Source organism: Xenopus tropicalis, chromosome 2 (genome assembly GCF_000004195.4).
Source record: "Xenopus tropicalis strain Nigerian chromosome 2, UCB_Xtro_10.0, whole genome shotgun sequence".
NCBI lineage: Eukaryota > Metazoa > Chordata > Amphibia > Anura > Pipidae > Xenopus > Xenopus tropicalis.
The window spans coordinates 87,906,930-87,928,912 of NC_030678.2; the positions used below are offsets into that span (position 1 = coordinate 87,906,930).

General features: G+C 38.8%; 1 protein-coding gene across 2 annotated transcripts in view; it reads left to right on the forward strand.

The window, feature by feature from the left end:
* Nucleotides 1-1,410: 1,410 nt before the first annotated feature.
* Nucleotides 1,411-21,983, forward strand: part of kcnq4 (potassium channel, voltage gated KQT-like subfamily Q, member 4) — a 68,727-nt gene continuing 48,154 nt past the window's right edge. The window contains exon 1 of one of the 2 annotated variants that reach the window (XM_012957340.3): nt 1,411-2,291. In XM_012957340.3, the coding sequence (XP_012812794.1) occupies nt 2,017-2,291 (275 nt within the window). In that variant the 5' untranslated portion in view covers nt 1,411-2,016. 2 annotated transcript variants of the gene reach the window in all.

The following is a 21,983-nucleotide window of genomic DNA, read 5'->3' on the forward strand; positions in this document are numbered from 1 at the left end:
GGATATCAGTAATTGTGGGATCCTATACTGGCAGGGTCTCTAAGAAGGGGCCCCCATATTTTTTAGCCTATTGGTCACATGGGGTTTGGCAACAAATAGATTTTTAAAAAAAAATGTCCTGCACACACTTGGGCATGCATTACGCCTATTATACTAAAACCCCATCCATGGCTACTCCTGAAGAGTTTTGTGCACTTATATTTATCATAATTCTATATTTCATCATAGGACAACACACAAAACAAGGGGTAGGAAGCCCTTTAAGTTTGTAGTGTGGCCCCTGACCTGAGGCATTAGGGCTCAGAGCAAAAAAAGCTAGCAGGCACCCCATGCAACAGCATGTATTTCTAACTGTGTTCAGATGGCATACCCATTTATATATGTACTATATGCAATTCAAGCATGGAATAGACATTCTATAATAGGGTGTCAGTGTTTATCTGTAGACATGGATACTCACAAGCTTTCCTATTTCTTAATCCTGCCATTCACATGTAACCAATAAATAGTGACTATAAATGTGCAGTTAAGCTTTCCCTAGCCAGCGAGAGGCTCCCCAGCCTGTAAACAACTGAACAGACAAGCAAAATATAGCAGGTTCTCCGGAAATTATTTGTTCTAGTGTTAGATGACCAAAGATGACCACGTTCTGCTTACTCCTGGCTTACAAATTCAGAAAATACAGGAAAGTTAATACAGTTGCATACCAAGACCAGACTGGCAATATGTGGATTCTGGGAAATGGCAGAGGGGCTGCTGTAAGATGCCATAGACAGTCACTAATTATTTAAGTCTGTGGGGGGGGGGGGGTGCTGTTTTGTCCTCTGTGTGCTTGAGGTTCCAGGGCCTATTCTGAATCCAAGTACAGGCCAACTAAATACTAAATAATAGTTTTCTGTTAGTTCAGACCAATGACCCAAATGCCTCAAGATTGAGGATTTTTTCACATCCTCATCTGCTGAGACCCTGTGACTGTACCCGAAGGACTCACAGTGGTGCCTAGGTGGTAATGCGTTAATGTAAAAATGGTTGAAGTATTTATGGTCACCTTTACCTCTCACAAGCAAAAATGTGTCACAAAATCAGAATGAGTAACTGCCCATGTCTATGTTGAATGTTTCCAACACTTAAACTATATATACTTAAATTTTTCCTGCCGGTGGGAAGAATATTACTTCAAACAATCTTATTGTAAATCTCTCCCAGTACTATGTACCATCTTAGCGCCTTGTCACTGAAAGCCCAGGTCATGGCCAGTGTAACGTTCAGTGATTTGCGCTTGTGTGAAATAAGAATTTCCATCATCCAACACAGCTAGCTCTCGAATCCAGGGAGCTATAGTTCTGTTGCAGCTGGATTTTCAAAGGTTGTCTTGAGGCTGAGTGGCAGCGCCTGTGGCAAAAGAAAATGAAGTGATGCCAGTGAGAAGGAAAGAAGATGGGCGTGGGGAGGAAATCATAACAGGCAAAAAGAGAGCACGTCAGGCAGGAGGTATAGAAGAGCAAGTAAGAGAAGGGAAATATAATGAAAGAAACGTAGGAGACGGCAGCAGTTGTTTGTGGGACTTACTAGAACTTACAGGGGGAGGACCACAGCAGTATGAAGAAGGGGAGGGCTCTGTTTTGAGGCGCTGAGAGGCAGCGCACTCGGGACAGTGTGACAGAAGAGAAGAAGAGCGGATTGAGTGTGCTGCTTAGGAAACTTAATGGTACTGACACGCCAGTCTTCAGAACATTCGCTCAACTCTCCTCAGGTTCCTGCGCAATAAGCGCCCCCCGCCCCGCACTTACATTTGCCAGGCTTCCCTAAGGATGAGCCAGTGCCCCGGACTCCTGTCAGCCCAAGCTGAGTGCGCGTCGTGCCCGGGCTATCTGCTAAACTCAAACTTCGCCTCACAGCCTTAAGCTCAGTGTCCTGTCAAGCGCCCGCCGGACCTTCTCAGTCAACCCCGTTACCTCAGAGCCCTCTCCTTGTAATGAGCTGAAGACGCTTTGCCACCCCCCGTCCCTCGGGATAATGGCAGTGGGGACACAGCCTCAGGCAGACAATGGGCGGGTGCCCTCGCTGTCCTTGGCACCAATATCAGGGCAGGAGAGCGGCATGGAGTTTGTGGCCCTCACGGCTGTGCAGACGGACAGTGGGAACCCTCGACGTCTGGGTCTTTTGGGGACCCCAATTCCAGGAGCCCCGCGGAGCTCGTCCTCTCACAAGAAGTACAGGCGGCTCCAGAACTATCTGTATAACGTACTGGAAAGACCCCGAGGGTGGGCCTTTATATACCATGCCTTCATGTAAGTACCACACGCACCATGCCTTTACCTGACTACATCTGCCTGCTAGCATCTCTAACTTTATCTATAGTACACGTGTAGGAGTGTGTGTTGTGCAGGGTATGTCCTCTACAGTATGCCAGGGCTGTCCTACCGGCTGCCCTCCACATGCTGCTAAAATAACACACATTACATGTCTGGACGTTGTACTACAGTACAACACTTGGTCCCTCTCCTATGCTACTGACAAACTTTAATATTGATAAGTATGGGCTAGCACAAGTACCATAGTGGCCCAGACAATGTTTAGACTTATAGTCTACTTTTACTAACTGGGTTCTGTGATTGATGAGTAGAGTGGTGTGTGGAAGAAGTTTGTAGATTCTCTCTTTGTGGGGTTACCCTGATTACCTTCCCAAAACAAATACAGATTTGTTCTTAACTAACCTCCTGTTATGTCAGAGACTGAATGATAAACCCCTCTAAAGTGTGCTTTGTGGATGTAACATAAACATAGGTAACTATAGTTATTGCCTGTTCTTGAAGTGATTGCCAGAAGTTCCATAATGCTATGTCTAAACATCTCATTATTAGTGAGTACAATTATGCTTGACTAAATACACAGTGCATTATGATTTATTTTTAAACTGTTCAGTTTAAAAGTTGTTGCCAGTGTTGTCTATGAAGATTTTCATTCATCCAGGTCATGGTATATCTAGTATAAATAAATTTGAAGCAACTGGACTTGTTTAGTAATCATTGAAGACGTTTCACTACTCATCCGAGCAGCTTCAGAACTGAAGAAGCTGCTCGGATGAGTAGTGAAACGTCTTCAATGATTACTAAACAAGTCCAGTTGCTTCAAATTTATTTATACTAGATATGTTGCCAGTGTTATTTAACATTCAGATAAATGGACCTGTGCATTCTATCTATCTATCTATCTATCTATCTATCTATCTATCTATCTATCTATCTATCATCAATCTATCTATCATCTATCTATCTATCTATCATCTATCTATCTATCTATCTATCTATCTATCTATCTATCTATCTATCTATCTATCATCTATCTATCTATCATCTATCTATCTATCTATCTATCTATCTATCTATGTATCTATCTATCTATCTATCTATCTATCTATCTATCTATCATCTATCTATCATCTATCTATCTTTCTATTTATCTATCTATCTATCATCTATCTATCTATCTATCTATCTATCTATCTATCTATCTATCTATCGCTGTCTGTCCATCTGTCATTTTCAGTGTCTGCATAGTTTTATCCAAAAGTAAACATCATACTTGTGTTTTCATTCATTATAATTAATTTTTAGCTATAATTTTAAACTTCTCAGTTATAACTGTAGATTGTAAGCTCTTGCAAGCAAGACCCTCTGATCCAATTGTAACTCTGTGTACCTTGTTTGTTAAACTTTTTAAGATCCCTGTTTGTTTAAATTTATTGTAAAGCGCCGTGTAATTTGCTGGCGCTATATATATATATATATATATAAATGATGTTATGACACTCAGAAACTCAGACAAGTGGGTATAAATGGGCAGTTGAAATGATTTTACATGTATGATTTAATATTTTATGTGATTGGAATAGTGCCTTACTCCTTGCTAATCACAAATAGAATTGGTCTATAATGTAACAACTTCTGATATTTCATGGATATATTACACTATCTATACTCAGGCGCTGTATTTTAGAAGACAAATCTGTGTCTCCTTGTATCAGAAGTAGAAAGTAGGATTAATTAACTTACCTAAAGAGCTGACACAGGAATTGACAGAGACTTTTAGGGCAGTAATCCACAAATGTGTCATTTATTAATATGTTGAGTGTTTTGTTTGCATGTTAATTAAAAAAGGACTTAGTAAATGCAGCAGCAACTTAGATGAAAGGATACCCAGGAGTGTGCGAACAAATTCAATTACCTAAATTTGAAACTTTTGCTTCCTGTTTTTGAAATTCTGCACAATGCTCAAAATTAAATTTGCTGAAACAACACAAGGTGCTTTTTTGTCAGCTGATTTTGTTTTGCTTCCAATAATGAAATATCAATATAGCTTGTTCATCTGAAAACAGCTCATAAGAAGTCTAAATATTCCCTCATAAATGTTATGCTCTGTAGGACTCTAGGTCACATTCTTATTGGAACTTGTAGTTAATTGACTTTTGGCAACACTGGAAGTGGAAGTGGCGGTTTAGATATGACTGACAGAAGAAGGGTTAAGTTTATTTGGCTTGTGCATCCCAGAATTGAAAGAAGACAGGAAGTTATATTTATTTCAGAGTGATTCTTTTGAACTTTATGGTTTTCTTTTCCTTGCTTTGGACTAATAGCACACAGGGCAATTGGACCAATGCTGCCCTTTGACAGCACAGCAGTGGTCAAGACACCTGTCACTAGTCCTATTGAATGTAATGTGCCATGCCTGATGCATTTTGCCAAAATATTTTGGCACCAAAGTCAACCTGTCACTTCTCTGTGTGTGTCAAATATATTCCTATTCAATAGTAATATGAGCAGTAAGGGGTAGACAGGGGCATTTCGACTTCTGTTTTCTTGCCAGAGGGCAGTGGCAGGCAAAGCACACCATGTGCCATTAGCCTTAAAGCTGTGTGGCCAACTTTAAGTGAAGCCAAATAACTCTTTAGGAAGGGAAAGAAAGCAATTTATTATGTAATTAGAAGTTTGAATCGGTGTATACTACTAACTAACTATCTGTGTATACTAACTATATACATGCTTATTACACGTGGGTGCCTCCATGACATGGATTTGACAGTAAGGGGGGCTTCCTGAACAGGGATTCTCAAAACTCTGTAAGTGTCTAGTGGAATTAGATGCCAAAGGCAGGTAGGCTGAAGGAGTCTGCTCTGACTGTTGCTCCCTTCAGTAGGGGAATTTAGTTAATCCTGTAACTGACAGTATGCCTGAAGGGGAGATAGACCTACCTCCTGCGCTTACACCACACATTTAAGTTAATGCAAGCTAAACGGAGTCAGCTATGAACATTATGGTTGATTTACAGAGCATGCATCTGGTATTGTTTAGGTACCTTCACATGCTCATATGTAATAAACAAGCATTAAAATACACACAGACACCAGATTAAATACTGATAAGACTTGAAATATATTAGTTAATTAAAATTACACTGATAATAATAGTTATCTTCAGGTTATAAAGTTAAAAGAAGCAAATATAACTATTTTTGTACCTCTCAATAAAAATTCACGTCTTAATGCAGTTACTAAAATGGGCACAATTACTTGCTGGCAGCCCTTTAACATCCAATTCCTCCTACAGATAGTGCTCTAAAGATGTATAATATTTAAAAGTATATTTTGTTTGAAGTCTCTGTATATTGTGCTTTGGTTGACAAAACTGTTTTTTGTGACTCAGTATGCTTATTCCTTCACAGACAAGTTAGCGAGCATTTGAATGCAGTGCTTGCATAGAGTCTGGGATTTTGATCGGACAGCATCTCTGTGTAATGTCTGCTGATCCAGACCGGTATTTAAAGACACACTTTCCATTTAGCACATAATGTTACAGGGAAAACTCCACAGTCTTTACAGTTTTACAGTGATTTCTGGGTCTTCACTTTTTATAGAGGCTGGTGAATGAAGTTGGTGGTTAAACTCCAGAGAAAATAGATTTTAAGTAGGCATTATTATTTTTTGTGAGTGACAGAAAGTTTTGTCACAAAAGCCACACTGGCCAATAATTACAGGACATATTGTTATGATTGAATGGTGCCAAATGATCTTATTCAGTTGTATTTGTGTTCCAGTGTCTATTTATTACATCTGCCTTCATTAACTTTATGGATATTATTTGATTTTTCAGTAGCAACTGAAAGCAAAGTGATATAAAAAGTGATGGAGGTTTAGGTGAAAAGAATTTGCACATACCATCTATACGAATATAGTCAACACAATCACAAGATGAAATTATTTATTTGTCCTTTTGTTTTAATGTTGTCACTATTATTTACCTTGCGTTTTGGCAGAATTAAGCTAGAAAAGACTGATGGATTAACAATATTTGTCTGTCATGTAACACAGTCAATAATTTTTCCAGAGCAAGTGGTGCAGCCTACACAATCAAGTCCTTAATTTCCCACAACATTCTGTGGAGCAGTTGCAGGAACTGTTATGAGTTAATTAGAGTTGCAAAGAATTTGTTGGCACATCTGGTACAATTTGTTTCCTATACTGACCTGAGACTTGGAATGTCAGATCTTCTGGGTTAAAGCCATCTTTTGTGCACTGACATTTGTTCAGGTCCCCCTCATAACTGTAACAGATTTATAAAGACTTTGTTATATCAGTCACAAGCGCAGTAAATAATCAATAATCCTAAACTGTACCCATTCACTGCTGTGGCCCCCCATTGGAGGGCATTTACACAGTGTCGGAAGCATTGCTATGAAGGATCCATGATTTATGATATCAGGAGTGAGATCAAGTTGATCCCTGTCTCCAACTAACACACATCTGTAACTACACAGGCAACAAAAGTAAAAATTGTAGTTTAGTCTAACAATTTGTGACGTCATGTTGTCTGACACTTGTTTTGTCACAATTGTGTTGACTTTCACCATTGCATGCCTTCTTTATTTGGCTGAGCATGTGCTGGCTGTGTATTTGTGATCATTCACATGGGAGGATATATTTGTATGAAATATTTATTACTTAGAAATGGAGATTCCAGAAACTCCCTTCAATAATTCATTACTCAGAGTCCGATTCTTTCTTATTCATCCTTAATCGTAAAGATATTTCTTTACATTTACTGTTTTGAAAGCTTGAAACAATGTAACTCCTCTGCTGTATTTAAAAATGACCACTGAAATCAATCTTTCTTAAGGCCCAATGAACCTTGGAGTTTGTCTTTCTTGTTTGAAGCTTTTTCTGTATTAGCTATTAACAGGGTGACTCAAGTATTAGTCCCAAATACAGGACGTTTCTTCTCTTTTCATCTGTTGGCTATAGGAAAGTTAGAATTGTTGCTAATGTCCTTGTAAGCCTGCTAACTAATGTTGAGTCATAAACCTGCCTGTATCAGATTCAAATATGATCTGTAGGTCTTGTAGGGCTAAACTGTACACATTCTTATTCATTTCCCAGCTTCCTCACTATGGGTGAATTCCTTCCATGGATGCAGCACATTTTATGCTTTTTTTATTAGCTTGTTTGCAAACCAGGGTCCTTCATGAATTTCCAGTGAAGTCCTATATATTTTTTTCTGGACTATATAAATATGTAGGTTGTTTAAGGTTTATTTTAAAAATAGAGACTTTATACCTTAAATGACCTTTCATGTTTCACTCAAGTGAAATCAGATCTGTCAACCTTTGATATCCTAGCTTAAACGCCTGCATTCATAAGTGGGGCAGTGGCAAAAGCCATGTGCTGCTTACATAGATTCTAAGATATGGTACTTTCTCTCTGACTGATCACTATGGCCGGATTTCATTTTTTCCAATTGTTTGCGCAGAGGGCACAAATGATTGAAACAGCAGGAAGTGAAGAGAAGGAGTGGCGCAGATTACTTCCTTATCTCTTTATCTGCCAATGCATCATGAACTTGGCAACATGGTACATCGCAGATGCATTTTTCAAACCCGTCTGATCCATCATCCAACCAATATCCATAGTCCATATATATTTGGATTGTTCGCCCCCAATACGCTCACAGGTAATTGTACAGATCATTGTTTTGTATAATTTTTTATAATTCTTTTCTTTGCGTGTATGGCCACTTTTGACAGTATTAGTATAGCTATGCATATAAGACAAGTTTAAGGACCTTCATCTTGATGAATGACAATAGATAACTTATTTACAAAAAACAAATCTATATAGTTTCAAACTCTCCTTCCACAAACAAAGGATACTTTTCTCAGTGAGACGTTAAAACTTTAAAAGTCTATTTTACAATAATTGGGCATGGTGCAAAATTTGAAAAACATGTTTGTTAATCTTGGTTTTGGGCATGTCACTTATAGGCACAACTTGCAGAAGGGTACCAAATTGCACCAGTTAATATACATAGTGCCAGCCCTGCCTGCCATGACTGCATAGTATATGGCAGGACATGGATGTTCCACTATCATGCTCCTATCAGGCACAAAAAGGAGCCTATACCTTCCATATGCTAAAGACAGACAGAACTGTGCTCTGTGACTTCCCCCAAATTTTTAATCTGGCGCAGCTTGCTCATGCCACTAGTGCAGGTGCAAATGCTGTGAGTATGGACACACAGGGTGCACTTTTGCCATAGTAGTAGTGTTAAATTGCCATTTGATTCCAAAAGTCCTACCTGTGTTTTCCTTTTTGCCAGTGCCAGCTATGATTTATTTAAAGGGTCAGTAGCCTCTGAAAATAAAAGAACCCTTAATGAATTTATTAATAATGTTAACTGAGTCTGCTCAAAATGATTTCTAAAAAGCACAATATTTTAACTTAAAATGACCAACAGCCACCATCTATCATTAAAAGGCAAGTGAAAGGCTAAGGTTCTCATCAAGGACAGAGCTTATTACATTTTATATTTAATATTATAAAAGGTATAAACATGCAGTTGTACAGAAAGATTTCACAACAAGGACATACAGTAAAATAATTATAGTTTTAAAATAAAAGGGGAAAAACACAAAGTCCTATACTACCCCAGTACAGAATCCTAGTTCTAGCTTCCAATCAAAATTGGTCCTCCAAAGTAAATCCAATTTTAAGTCAGAAGAGCTGACTATTTGTCGCAGTTTGCAGGGGCATCAGGTAACTGGACACTCCCCCCTCCCTCAGAAATGCAAGGTCAAGTCCTTGTGAGGAGGGACTTTACCAAGAATATAATGCCCATAACTCCTTAGGGGGACACAATAGAGAGATGATATTATATTCATTTTCTCCTCCCAAAAATCACTGCTGTGTGACTAGCCCCTGCCCAGATTTTCCAATCTGATAAACTGCCATATTGGACGTTTGACAGGCCCAGGGTCGGACTGGGCCCCCGGCACACCGGGAAAAATCCCGGTGGGCCCCGGCTGTGGTGGGCCCTGGGCCCTGGGCCCTGTGAGGGGGGGTGGGGGGGCCCTCCGGGAGGGGGGCACGGGCACCTCCAGGTCTCCTGGGGCGGAAGCCCCGGTGGGCCCTTCACCCCCCAGTCCGACCCGGGACAGGCCATATTAAATTAAACCTATTTTTGATGCCACTGGTATAACAGGTTAGGGTTCTAGGGTGAAAACTCTTACAGACCTGTATCATGACAGGTGTCACCCCCTTTTTATGCCCTGCTGGGACATTCTCCCCCCACCCTTATTATCTTATGCATGAGGAGGGAGTGTCCAGTAAAGTGTCATTTACACCCCTCTTAACCCTATAATGAAAATATGGGCTTTCTTTGATACATACATCATCAGAATGATACCAAACATAAGTTGTGTCTCATGTTCCAGCCCCACAGAAATGATCCCACCTAATTGGCAGGTCCTGTTTGGTATCATTAGGAAGCATGTGATCTCCTCATAACCAATGTGTGATTTATGAGGATGTGTGCCCTATAGCAGAGGGAATATGGACACTTTCATTTTAACGTTCAGTTGAAAAGTTAAATTTCTTTTTTAATGAAAAACAAAAACCATAGATATTTCTTTATAAAAACAATGGGCAAAAAGTTTAGTGCATGACCTATTTAATAAAGATTAATTATTTCTAATAATTTAATTTTTAAAATATATGTTTTTAATAATTTAAACACTACTCTAGGCCTGACATAACCTATAAAAGTTAATGGGATAAGTTTGGGCAGCATTACCGTTATAGTCATACAAGCAGTTGGCAGTATAACGTGTAAAACTTTTATTTGGTGGAAAAAACAATCATAAATTTATCCAAAATTCAAAAAAATCAACCATACCAAGAGGTAGCTCAGTGCTCCATGGTTTCTGAGCTCCTTCCTCCTAATGTGAACGCACATTAATGTTAACAGTTCAGGTGAAAAATCTTGAGTACTTCTAAAAAATCAGCTACAAGGGCTGTTCTGGTTTTATTCACTTTAAATAAAATGTATGCATGTATGTAAGTATAACTTTATTTATAAAGCGCCACAAGGGTACACAGCGCTGTACAATCTCACAGAATACAAAATTACACACAGGGAGGACAAGTGATATAATAAATACAATAAATATATATATAAGTGCCATGTGGTATGAGACACAGTAGGAAGGAGGTCCCTGCCCCGTAGAGCTTACAATCTAAAATAGCTTATTTATTGTTATAGCTTATATATTATTATTTATTCCGTTCAGCTCAGGTAATTTATTAGAGGTGTTTTATTACATTTTCTGAAGATGTTAGGCTACACGTTCATATTAAATCATAACATGGCATTGTAAATAGACATAATTTTACAGTGCATACACAGGTGTTAACTTACCAATGTAAATTGTATTTTCCTGCCATATTTTACACGGCTTTATAAATATGGCACTTTATGTTAATATACTTTTTTTCCTTCCCCTTTTAATACAAAAAATATATTGCTTTGTGTCTGTGCCATTCTTTGATACTTCTTAAAAAATACAGAAGGGCAAAGCCTTAGTTTTCAGTGGTATGTTTAATTTGTGAAAATGATTTCAAAGTAGATAATTTATCTGCTATCTACCATCTTTACAGAGCATGGGCACATCAGTGCTTCCTGCAGACCCCAGCGATAGCACTTCTTTGGTACCGCTATGGGATCTATTATCCAGAAAGCTTTGAAACACAACAATGGCAGTTCCCTTACCCAGCTTTAAAAAATATTCTTTTTCTACTTTTAGCAGGTTGCTCAGCCCATGCTTTTTTGGAAGCTGTCTTGCTCTTCTTCCACCTCTGTGCCTAGTGCCTGCAGGGGTTTTTTTGCTCCTCCGTGTTCATTTCTCCATGTGCCATGTTGTTGTGAACTTTTAGCTGATATCACTTCAAGAACCAGTGATCTTGTATTATTATATTCATATATGTTTCCCCCTACCAAGCTTATGTTTCATTCCACTTGTTAGAAAATGTTTTTGGAGGGAACACTGCATGTTTTAGAAACTAGAACTGATGACTATTGTGGTGCAATCTTTGTGTTAGGATATAAATAGTGTGAGAACTTGCATATGTTGTGGCATTTTTATGTATTTTTAACCTTAATTTATATAAGTGTAATAGTGTGTCATGTGCAGAAATAACTTTGCGTTATCTGTTATCCTATTGTACATTCTTCTTTATAAAGAAATGAAAGTATTTGGATATTTGAAGGAATAATAAAAGCTTAGAAGCAGGTGAAAAAAGTAAATAGGGCTCCCACCATTATAGAAAACTATAATGCTGCAAAGTTACTAACCACCAAGATAGAGGAAGTTGTACATGTTGTACCAAATGTATGGTAAGCCACAACGTATTAACATCAAAGTATGTCTATTTTAGATCACAGCAGGATGTTTAACCTCCTCATTCTACAGCTCATTTACATTTTTGTCTGTTTTTATGTCACAAACCAGCCATTTTTACAGCCTCTCACAATTTGTGTATTGATGTTGCTGCACCACTATACAGACATGTTACACACCAAACTTTTTCTTTGATTGTCTGATACCCATAAATAACCATAATTATGCAATTTCTATTATCAGCTGCTTAGCACCTGCCATGTGAGTCCTCTAAGTTCAGACTCTGAAGTGCCTGTCTGTCAGCTACATCTGCACAAAATTTTGGGTAAAACAAGCCAGTAATGTTAATGACAAAGTAAATAATGTGCATTTATAGACATTCAAATAATTTAAAGGAGAACTAAACCCTACCCTATTCCCAACCTCCACCCCACCCCCCTCCACTGCCCACCCCAACCTTTCTTACTCGTGAGCCACAGTCAAATGTAAAAAGACTTGGAGAGCAACACAAGTATCATAAAAGTTCATGAAGGAGCCAAATAAAGGCTAAGATTGGCTATTAGGCAGCCTCTATGCACCCTATCAGCTTACAGGGGCTTTATTTAGTAGTAAATCTTGTTTGTATTCAACCAAAACTTGCCCCCAAGTCAGGAATTCAAAAATAACTCCCTGGTTTGGGGGCACTGACAGCAATATCCAAGGGGTTGGTGAGCAACATGTTGCCCCCGAGCCACTGGTTGGGGATCACCGCTCTAAGGTCCCTTCCCACAAGAGCTATTCTGTTCAGTATTCTCCTTGTGTGCTAACCTGCTGTGAATCTTCAGTGCTGTGTGTTGAATTTAACAGCGCCATCTTCTGTCTGTCTTCTGATCTTCTTCTGTCAGTTGTCAGTGCAGATCTTGCAGGAGAATGCACAGTTAAAGCTGATTCAGGACATGGATTCATTTGCGCATGCTCCTCCAAGATCTGTGTCGGTGGTCTAACAGGAGAGGATTGTAAGATAGGGTGAGATGACCCCTTTGAACTCTGCTGCGCAAGTTTGCAAATTTATGGCAGGTCAGGACACAGGGGGGCTCATTTATCAACGCATCGCAGCACACAAGCCGACGCAATTATGATCATGCGCCATTTTGTGGGCACATGCAATTGCATATGCATTACATTGCGTTGGTTCATTTATTTGTCTGCCAGTTCTTTTTATGCGCATGTCGCAAATACTGGGCAATAATGTCGCAAACAACGACATGTTTTTTGGGGGTGTGGCTAGGGGCGTGTATTAAGTGCTCAATTTTTGCAAGAGTGCGCCCTTTGCGCCTATATATGTGCTATTTGCGCAAATATAGGGGCAGATTTGCGCAGGCACGGCTGCATTGAAATCTTTACGCCTATTCATTTGTGGCGTATTTCTGACTGCGCGCTCTTCAACATTTGCGCTAGTATATTAGCAGATTTGCGCTACAATAAACTAATTTATGTTCATGTTAATGTGAATTTATGATATGTTGATTAGCATTATTAGAAAAATATAATTGTTAATTTGTTTACAATGTTTTAATAACATTTACCCTTTTTTTTTTTAACTTTGTTCTTATCTATAAAGGCAGTTTCCCTTGTTAATGTGATGGAGTCTTTCATATCTTTTTTCCATTTAAACACCAACTGACTAGGTTGCTAAGTTAGGAAGCATGTAGTTGGTATGGGTTTATTAGAGCATTAGCTTGCGCCATCTATGCACACAATTTATGACAAGTTTTGCGTCGTCATATGTGCATGTTTGTATGGAGCAGCAGTTTGCGTCAACACTAGCACATGAAACTTTAAGCGACCGTGTTTGTACTATACTGTTAAATATGCTTATGCGCAGGGCAAAAGTTTTGCCTCTGCGACTATTATAGCGCTGCAATGCGTTGGTAAATGAGCCCCAGGGAGTCTTCTGAAAAGAATAGATGCTGTGGGGAGGGAGCTTGGAGTGGGGGCAGTGGTGGGTGGGAGGGCTAGGGTTTAATTTAACTTTAATGTCCCCTCAACATAACATTTTAAATGTCCCTCTACTTTTATTGTTTATTTCCTTTGTGTATTTGCCTAAAGGATATATTAAAAGATGAATATATAGGGAATATATACTGTAACATATTTGGAGTAAATACTAGTGCCAAACAATGCAAGTTTTTACTTGATGCAGTTACTTACCAAAAACCAGAAATAAAACAGTATTCATAGGGTATACATGTATCAATAAAATAGTAATGAAATGCTGACTCTATATATAATGTATGCTTTTGCTTACATGTGTTTACTGTCTTACTTTTAGGAATGTTTGGTGACTTTGTCTGATTCGGCAGGATTCGACTGAATACAGAATTTGATATTTTTTGGTTGTCTGTAACCCTTACTTATCTTAATTTGCATATGCAAAATAAGATTCGGTTCGGTATTTGCCCAAACCTTTCACAAAGGATTCAGGGTAAGGCCGAATCTCAAAATAGTAGATTCGGTGCATCCCTAGTGTAGTGTGGACTCCAGATGCATATATATATATATTTATATATATATATGTGTGTATGTGTGTATGGTCATGAAACTCTATGATGACTTCTAATAACCTACTTTTTACAACAGGAGGTACATTATTTTTTACAACACACGCTTCATCGAATGATGTAAATTTCAACACTATGCACTGATTTAAACTGGTGACAACACCAAGTACCATTTATAAGGATTAATATATTTACAGTATATTCGTATATTCGATGTGTCCATCGTGTAGGTCCATCAGACTAGGGAACCCAGACCCCCTGTAATCCCTGGGTCTAGTGGCAACAAGGGTCAGAGGTATCAGGTCAGTGCTGGTGGTGGGGGCACTTAGGATAGCTTTGTGGGGGCCCTGCTAAGTTATGTTATGCCACTGTCTTGTGTATTATATAATTATCTTATTTTCTGTAAATGTAAGTAACCTTGCACCCTTAATGGTGCATGTATTTATGGTTGCAGAACGAAATGCACATATGATCCCCTGGCCACACCTGTACCCAACATTTAAAAAGTGGGTATGGTGGCCCATTTAGAAATAATCATTGTCTCACTGGGCTTATATTCTAGTATTGTTGCCCTGAAACTAGGGGTGCACCGCATCCATTCGGCATTTGGCCAAGATTAGGCCTTTTCAGCATGATTTGGATTCGGCCAAGTCCAAGTTTGTGGCCAAACCGAATCTGAATCCTTAAAACCACATGATTTTTTGTCACATAAACATGAAAGTTACATTTTTTTCTCTGCGCACACAGTTCTCTTTGCTCCTTCCTTCTCCTAATTTCCATATGCAAATTAGGATTCAGTTCGGTATTCAGAAGAATCTTTCGTGAAAGATTCGGGGTTCTTTCAAATTCCAAAATAGTGGATTCGGTGCATCCCAACTTGCAACATGAAAGGGCAGTTGACACAGCACATGTAATTCTACATCTTGACAAACCATGCAAGTGAAGAGAATGTGGCTATATTCTTTATTGCCAAGTTTCATCTGAAATGTATAGATTATGATTAGTGAGTACTGATTATAAGTAATAAACATTGTGTAGCAGGGGAAAGAATAGAATTGTGTAGCTATAAAGCACATAACATAGTAAGATTAAAAACATAGTAAGGTTAAAAAAAGCAGTGCAGAGAGTTCACAGCCAGTTTAGAAGCTAGGGAACACATTTAAGAGCCCCAGAAATGGATATTTAATATGTACTGCATGTAAAGCTGCTGACTTGGCTCCCAGGCTGTTGAGTTATCGATCCCTGGTGTCCCCAGCACCACTCTTCTGCAAAGGTACAGGACTTGTCATAGAGTTGCCATGCTGGAAAATAACATTGCACCCTACAGGCACTTGCTCAGATGATTGTACTCTGCAAGATTTCTGCTCAGTGGCATAACACTAATTTTGACTAGATTGAGGAGGAAGGTGAGAGGAACTAGTAAGGTGGGGTGTTGTTTACAGAAATATATACAGAGAGCACTACATCATATAGTTTATACACTCTCTTGACTGCACTACATTTTCTGTTTATCTTACATATAAACAACAGTTATTTTACATACACCTTTATTATACATATTTCACAACTGTGAATGGGTTAAGGAACAAACAGTTTACTGTAAATTTGGTGTTTTTTTTGGGTGGAGATGCCCAGATGATTGTACTCTGCAAGATTTCTGCTCAGTGGCATAACACTAATTTTGACTAGATTGAGGAGGAAGGTCAGAGGAACTAGTAAGGTGGGGTATTGTTTACAGAAAATATATACAGAGAGCACTATATCATATAGTTTATACACTCTCTTGAATGCACTACATTTTCTGTTTATCTTGCATATAAACAACAGTTATTTTACATATCCCTTTATTATACATATTTCACAACTGTGAATGGGTTTAAGGACAAAGAGTTTACTGTAAAATTGGTGTTTTTTTGGATGGAGATACCCTTTAAACTGTTTCAGATACAGTAATTGCGCTAGGATTTGGGATGTACTGTATTTTCTACTGCGGTCCCTCAAACTGTTTTATTCCAGTTTCTCTTACTAAAAGGGACCATAGAAGTCAATGAAGTGAGACAGACAAAATCAGCCTTTACAGTCCTAACTGTACTACTGTGACTTCTGCTGTTTTAACAGTGGAAAGATAGTAACCCAGGAGCAGGAATTAAGAATAAGCAGGGGTCTATATACATGTACATGAAATGTTAAAATAGGTCAAAACAAGTGTCTAAACTAAGGAACAAGAGTTTGTCTAAAGTTAGCAAACATTACTCTATATTTCTTGATGAAATAAATGTGTCCTCAATGAGAAAGGACCTGCTGAACTCGGGACAGGACATAGTGGGGGGGGGGGGGGGGGGGGGGGGGTGGATTGGTGCCCCAGCCAAACAGATGTGGTGGGAGGGGGAGAGCTATAAAATGAACGGCGGGATTAAGAGATCTTAGACTAGGGGTTGGCAAAAGAGTTACCTGCCTAGCGCCCCCTCACTGTTGCGCAGTAGACAGGTGTCTATTTCCAGCCCTTCCTGCAGTGATGGGAGCTGGCCACACAGTCCTTTGCTTCTAACATAGGTCAAAGACTCTCCAGCACTAGCAGATTTCTCATTGGAAGCTAATTCATTAGGCTCTATGCGTCCCTTTACCATGAGGACGCTCCTCCTGCTCCTCCACTAATGGGACTTCCCAAACTAAGGAATTGATAGTGACTCCTTCAGCTCAAAGGGGCCATGAAGTTATTGTGAATCCCTCTATCTCCAGTCAGAAAACAATGACCTGGGCCCTACAGTTGTCTATGGACATTCTAAAGTTAGCAGCATGCCTGAACAAACTACTTGACAGGCTGGACCACAGGGTAGTGAATGCTAGACCGAAAACCTCTAAAAGTACCCCCATCTAAAATCTTTTCTCCACCAAATATTTCTTTTGGGACACTCGGTCCCTTGGTAAAGGGGAACTCATTCATAAACAAGTAAAGGAAGGAGATCATCTCTCAGTGCCTTCTTGGAGGTTTACACGTATTAAATACTCTCACCTTAATACAATTATCCAGGAAAATGGGGTCACCTGAGAGGAGATTTCAGGCTAACTGGTGTTTTCAAAGGTTGTACCTCTTTCCACAGGAATTTCCTGAGAAATTATCTATCCCTCCCCCTGTCAACGCACCTATAAGCAGGATTGTTAGGAACACTAGTATATAGTAACATTGGATCAAAGATAACTCACAACCTTGGCCACAGATTGTATTAGAGTTATAAAAATAATAAATCATAACAAAACCAGTACAGGTATAGGACCCGTTATCCGGAATGTTCGGGACCAAGGGTGTTTCGGACTCCCTGTTACGGTCTTTTCATAATTTGGATCTCCATACTACTATACTAAATCATTAATTAAACCCAATAGGATTGTTTTGCATCCAAAACAGATCAATTACAAGGTACTGTTTTATTACTACAGAGAAAAAGGAAATCAGTTTTAAAATTCAGAATTATTTGATTAAAATGGAGTCTATGAGAGACAGGCTTTCCGTAATTCAGAGCTTTCTGGATAATGGGTTTCCGGATAAGGGATCCCATACCTGTATATTGGGATATCAGCATCAGACACTAAAGATGCTTATTTCTACATTCCCATTTTCCCTTCCTTCGCAGCAGATGCCCTGACTGTGCTGTGGAACTTTCAGCTGGTGTACAACTTTTCTTTACTCCTACTTCTCCCAGGGTCATCCAGAAGAAGAAGATGTACTGTTCAGCAGATGTTGTCTGTACCATGTTGTCAGCCCAAAAACCTTTTTCCTCCAATATTTACCAGAGAGTATGGAAATGTTTTCGAGATTTATGTTCCCATAATGAAGCTTCCGTTCAAAACATACTATCTTCCTAGTATCCTAGATTCTTGCAGTATGACATAACTAAAGGTCTCTCTTCAAAGGACTTCTGTCAAATGAAACTTGTTGGGCAGATGTGCAAATAAAATATTTTTTTTTCCCAATTGTTCAGCCAGTAGTGGTTTAGTTAAAGCAAAGTTTGTTGCAAAGGTGTATTTTTTAAGCCACTTTAGTAACATATATGGGGTATTAATTTGATTAAACGGCTTCAAAACTGTTTTAATCTAAATGAGCAAAAGAGAGAACTCTTCCTCAGCCGGGTCTGACATCCAAATGGTCATGTTGATACAGGTGGAAAAGTACTTTGAACAAACTGAATAATTGAATATTAAAGTTTTTGGGGAAGTTTCATTCCTTTTTAAAGGCACATTAACCCTACTGTTTCAATGCCAAACACACTTTGCTCAATTGTTGCTGGAAAACAAATCCCAGCATATTTGAAAATATTATCAAGGTTAAGTTATAGTGGGAACTGCAGTCCAGCAATGTTTGGGTAGTATTCTTAAAGCAATATGACTTAATAATACTTTTTCCTAGTTCCTTAGGGGCTGCTGCTGTTGCATTCATAGCAATATAAACCTCCAATGAGTATCCCACCTGATCTTTGTAAATCTGGCTCCATGTTCTTTGTTTCTGCAACAGTTGGAAGTTTTAATCACAGTTTTAATCACTGAACAAGTATGTCCTCTACACCGTGTCTTATTACACTGTAATGTAATGAAGTCAAAATTATATTATAATCTCTGTATGTAGCAATACAGCAAGATGTATAGTGCTGGTAATTAGCATTCTAGTTGCTGAATTCTCTTGCATCTTTATGTTTTTGGTCAGTTGTATTCTCACTGGTGAATTGTTTTCCATGTGTTATTACATTTTCTGCAAAATGCTATAGATAACAAGGGGGGGCAGTGGGACAGATTTGCAGTACAATTTTGTGCCCCAGGGCATTTTTGTAGGACAAAAAGCTCTCACACCTGTGCTTCTGGGTGTTTCCTGTTTAAAGAGATGTCCACACTGAAACTGTTAAGAGTGCTGGGAGACTGGTGCACGCTCTTACCTCTAGGCTCCCCGACCCCCGGGCTTGTCCCCTTCTTTGTGCATCGACGTGTGTTTTGCCACTGCACGCCTGCTCAATAGAGCGCAGATGCACTGACGTCACTTTGGCGCTAAATTCAAAGTTAAAAAGTGCTACTTTGTTTGTTTTCACTGCCCAACAGCCTCCAGAATTGCCTACCTTTGTCACTCTGTTCTTTCTGACCTGGTTCCTCAGTTACAAGCTGCTCGATTCCACTCCTTCCTTGATCAGAGTGAAGTCCCGCCCCCGCTTCCTGTTCAGGTCTCTCATCAAGAAAATAACCCTGCTAATGCACAGACTGGCTCCTGCTGCCTCCAGGCATGCACAGAAGGCTCTCCACTTCGACTACAGGTAGTCGATGTAATGGGAGACCTAAACAGGAAGTGGGGGCGGAGATTCACTCTGAACAAGGAAGGAGAGGAATCGAGCAGCTTGTAACTCAGGAACCAGGTCAGAAAGAACAGAGGGACAAAGGTAGGCAATTCTGGGAAGCTGTTTAGAGTAATTTTATTAATAGAAAAAAAAGGCTTACTTATTCTTTAAGGGTCATTCACCAAGACCCAGGGCAGAAGTGCAGTCCTAAAACACTTCTGCCCACAGTCTGGCTATGCACATTGGCAGGTGCCAATGCCAGTAATACCCTTGTTAAATGCCCCCTAAAAATATAGCTCTAAGTAATACATTTTAGCAATGTACCAATGTGTCACCTTTTGCATATTTCTTATTAAAAAGATAATGGAAGTGAATGGGGGCCACAGGAGGATACACACCAAAAGCACTCCATCTGGCATTACAGGAAATAGGATTGGATGAATCAGGGACACAGAAAATGCAAATAACTAGATTGTTTTTGATATAAATGTAATCACAATCCCTGAATTGTCAGTTGATGTAGTATCCTTGTATAACAGGTTCAAAGATCTTGGATGGCTTTCCAGCTGCTTCATATAATATTAAAAAGCCTTTGTTATGATAATAGGCAGAGGTAAGTTATGTATAATAAAGACTTTTTAATATTAAAGGATGTAACTGGTTCCTATAACACTATAGGCGTATTATGACTCTTTGGTCAGAATTCACTGTGTAGTGTCACAAGCGATCCATTCCTCTCAACCTATAATGAGCACAAGTCCTAATCTTTGTGAAAAAGAGAAAATATGCAGTATTTGTACATATTACAGCAAACATCAAATAACTAAGACTGCAGTTTGCTTTCTTTGACTTAAAATACAGGAAAATGACCAGTTATCCAGAATGCTCAAGACCTGAGGTTGTCCGAATAAGGGATCTTTCTATAATTTGGATATCCATACCTTAAATCTACCAAAAAATAATTTAAACATTAATTAAACCCAATAGAATTGCCTTGCCTCCAATAAGGATTAATTATACCTTTTTTTGGGATCAAGTACAAGGTACTGTTTTATAATTACAGAGAAAAATGAAGTATGTATTAAAATTTGGAATTAATTGAATAAAAGTCTATGCTAGAGCATGTGCTAAATAGCATCTATAAAGTTTGAGCTTTAAAGTTTACTTTGGTTGCAGCTTTTTTTTACAGTTCCATGAGCACTTTAATTTTAATTGCACCATTGCATTGTTTCAAAGGAGAATCAACCATCATTGATGTGTGTCTATGTATGAATAAGCATATATTAATATCGTAAAAGAACTATGTCTTCTCTAGATAGCTTATTTCTGTTCAAAAATAGGCACCATTGCATCCAGACAAGTATGTGCTACTGAACTATATTGCTTTTGTTGCCGAACATTATATTCATTGCTGAGTTTTTAAGTGTAATTACATTTCAATATAGTGTAGCATATAGTGGTAGTCATTTTAGGGAAAAGTGTTATGGGCATGGTTGTGGCCAAATTGTAAGGTTTAATTAAACCTTTATTTGATTCCTTGAAATTTAAAAGATGTGATGAATAATGAATAGCTACATTGTACTGCATGTTGTAATTTAAGTTTAGGCACATGGGGCAAACTTGGCCATGCTGCCTGTCACTGACTACAGTGTTATGGAAATCGGGCAGTTTTTTATTAAAGCCAGTTTTATTATCACCAGTTAGTTGTAAAAAAGCACAAGGTGGCTATAGGAATGGGTAGAAGAATACTGTAGCTTGTCAGCAAATTATTTGAACCGAGTAACCTGTAACCTACCAAGAAGACTCAAAGTACTTTACATAAATGAAATTATTTTACCTTTAATGGCTAATTCACTGTATTTTTTCTGTCCTCTGACCTGCCAGTAATTCCTTGACAAGGGGGTTATGTACACCACAGGGAAAGAAAAGACTCACTGAGTGTATTCTAATTGAAACCAGTATTTGCAGCCTTGCTAATTGTCCCTGAGTTCTAGGGACACAGTAATTAGCTAATAAAAGAGAAAAAGAAACAAAGAAAAGCCCAGAGCTAGCGAAAATTTCAGGAGAAATTGCAGAGAGACAGGGCATAAGCTGCAGTGTTATCAGAGCAAAATGTTCTCTTATTCATTAGGTCAATGTCATGCTGGTTTGTGCCATATGTGGATATGTTTTGTGCCACAGATTTCGGAAGTGTACTTGCCCTTATCAGTTTTGGCATTGCACTTTTGTTTTTGCGTGTTTAGTCACTATGGTTCAAGTTTTGTCCCCTGAATAAAACATGCATATATTGCCTTTTTAGTTTTTTTGTATCATCCTCATACTCAAGGATTTGTACTGTAGTCAGCTGTTCAATTCCTAACCTTGTCATCTGTCTCTGCCATAGTCAATGCAGTATCACTCTGCT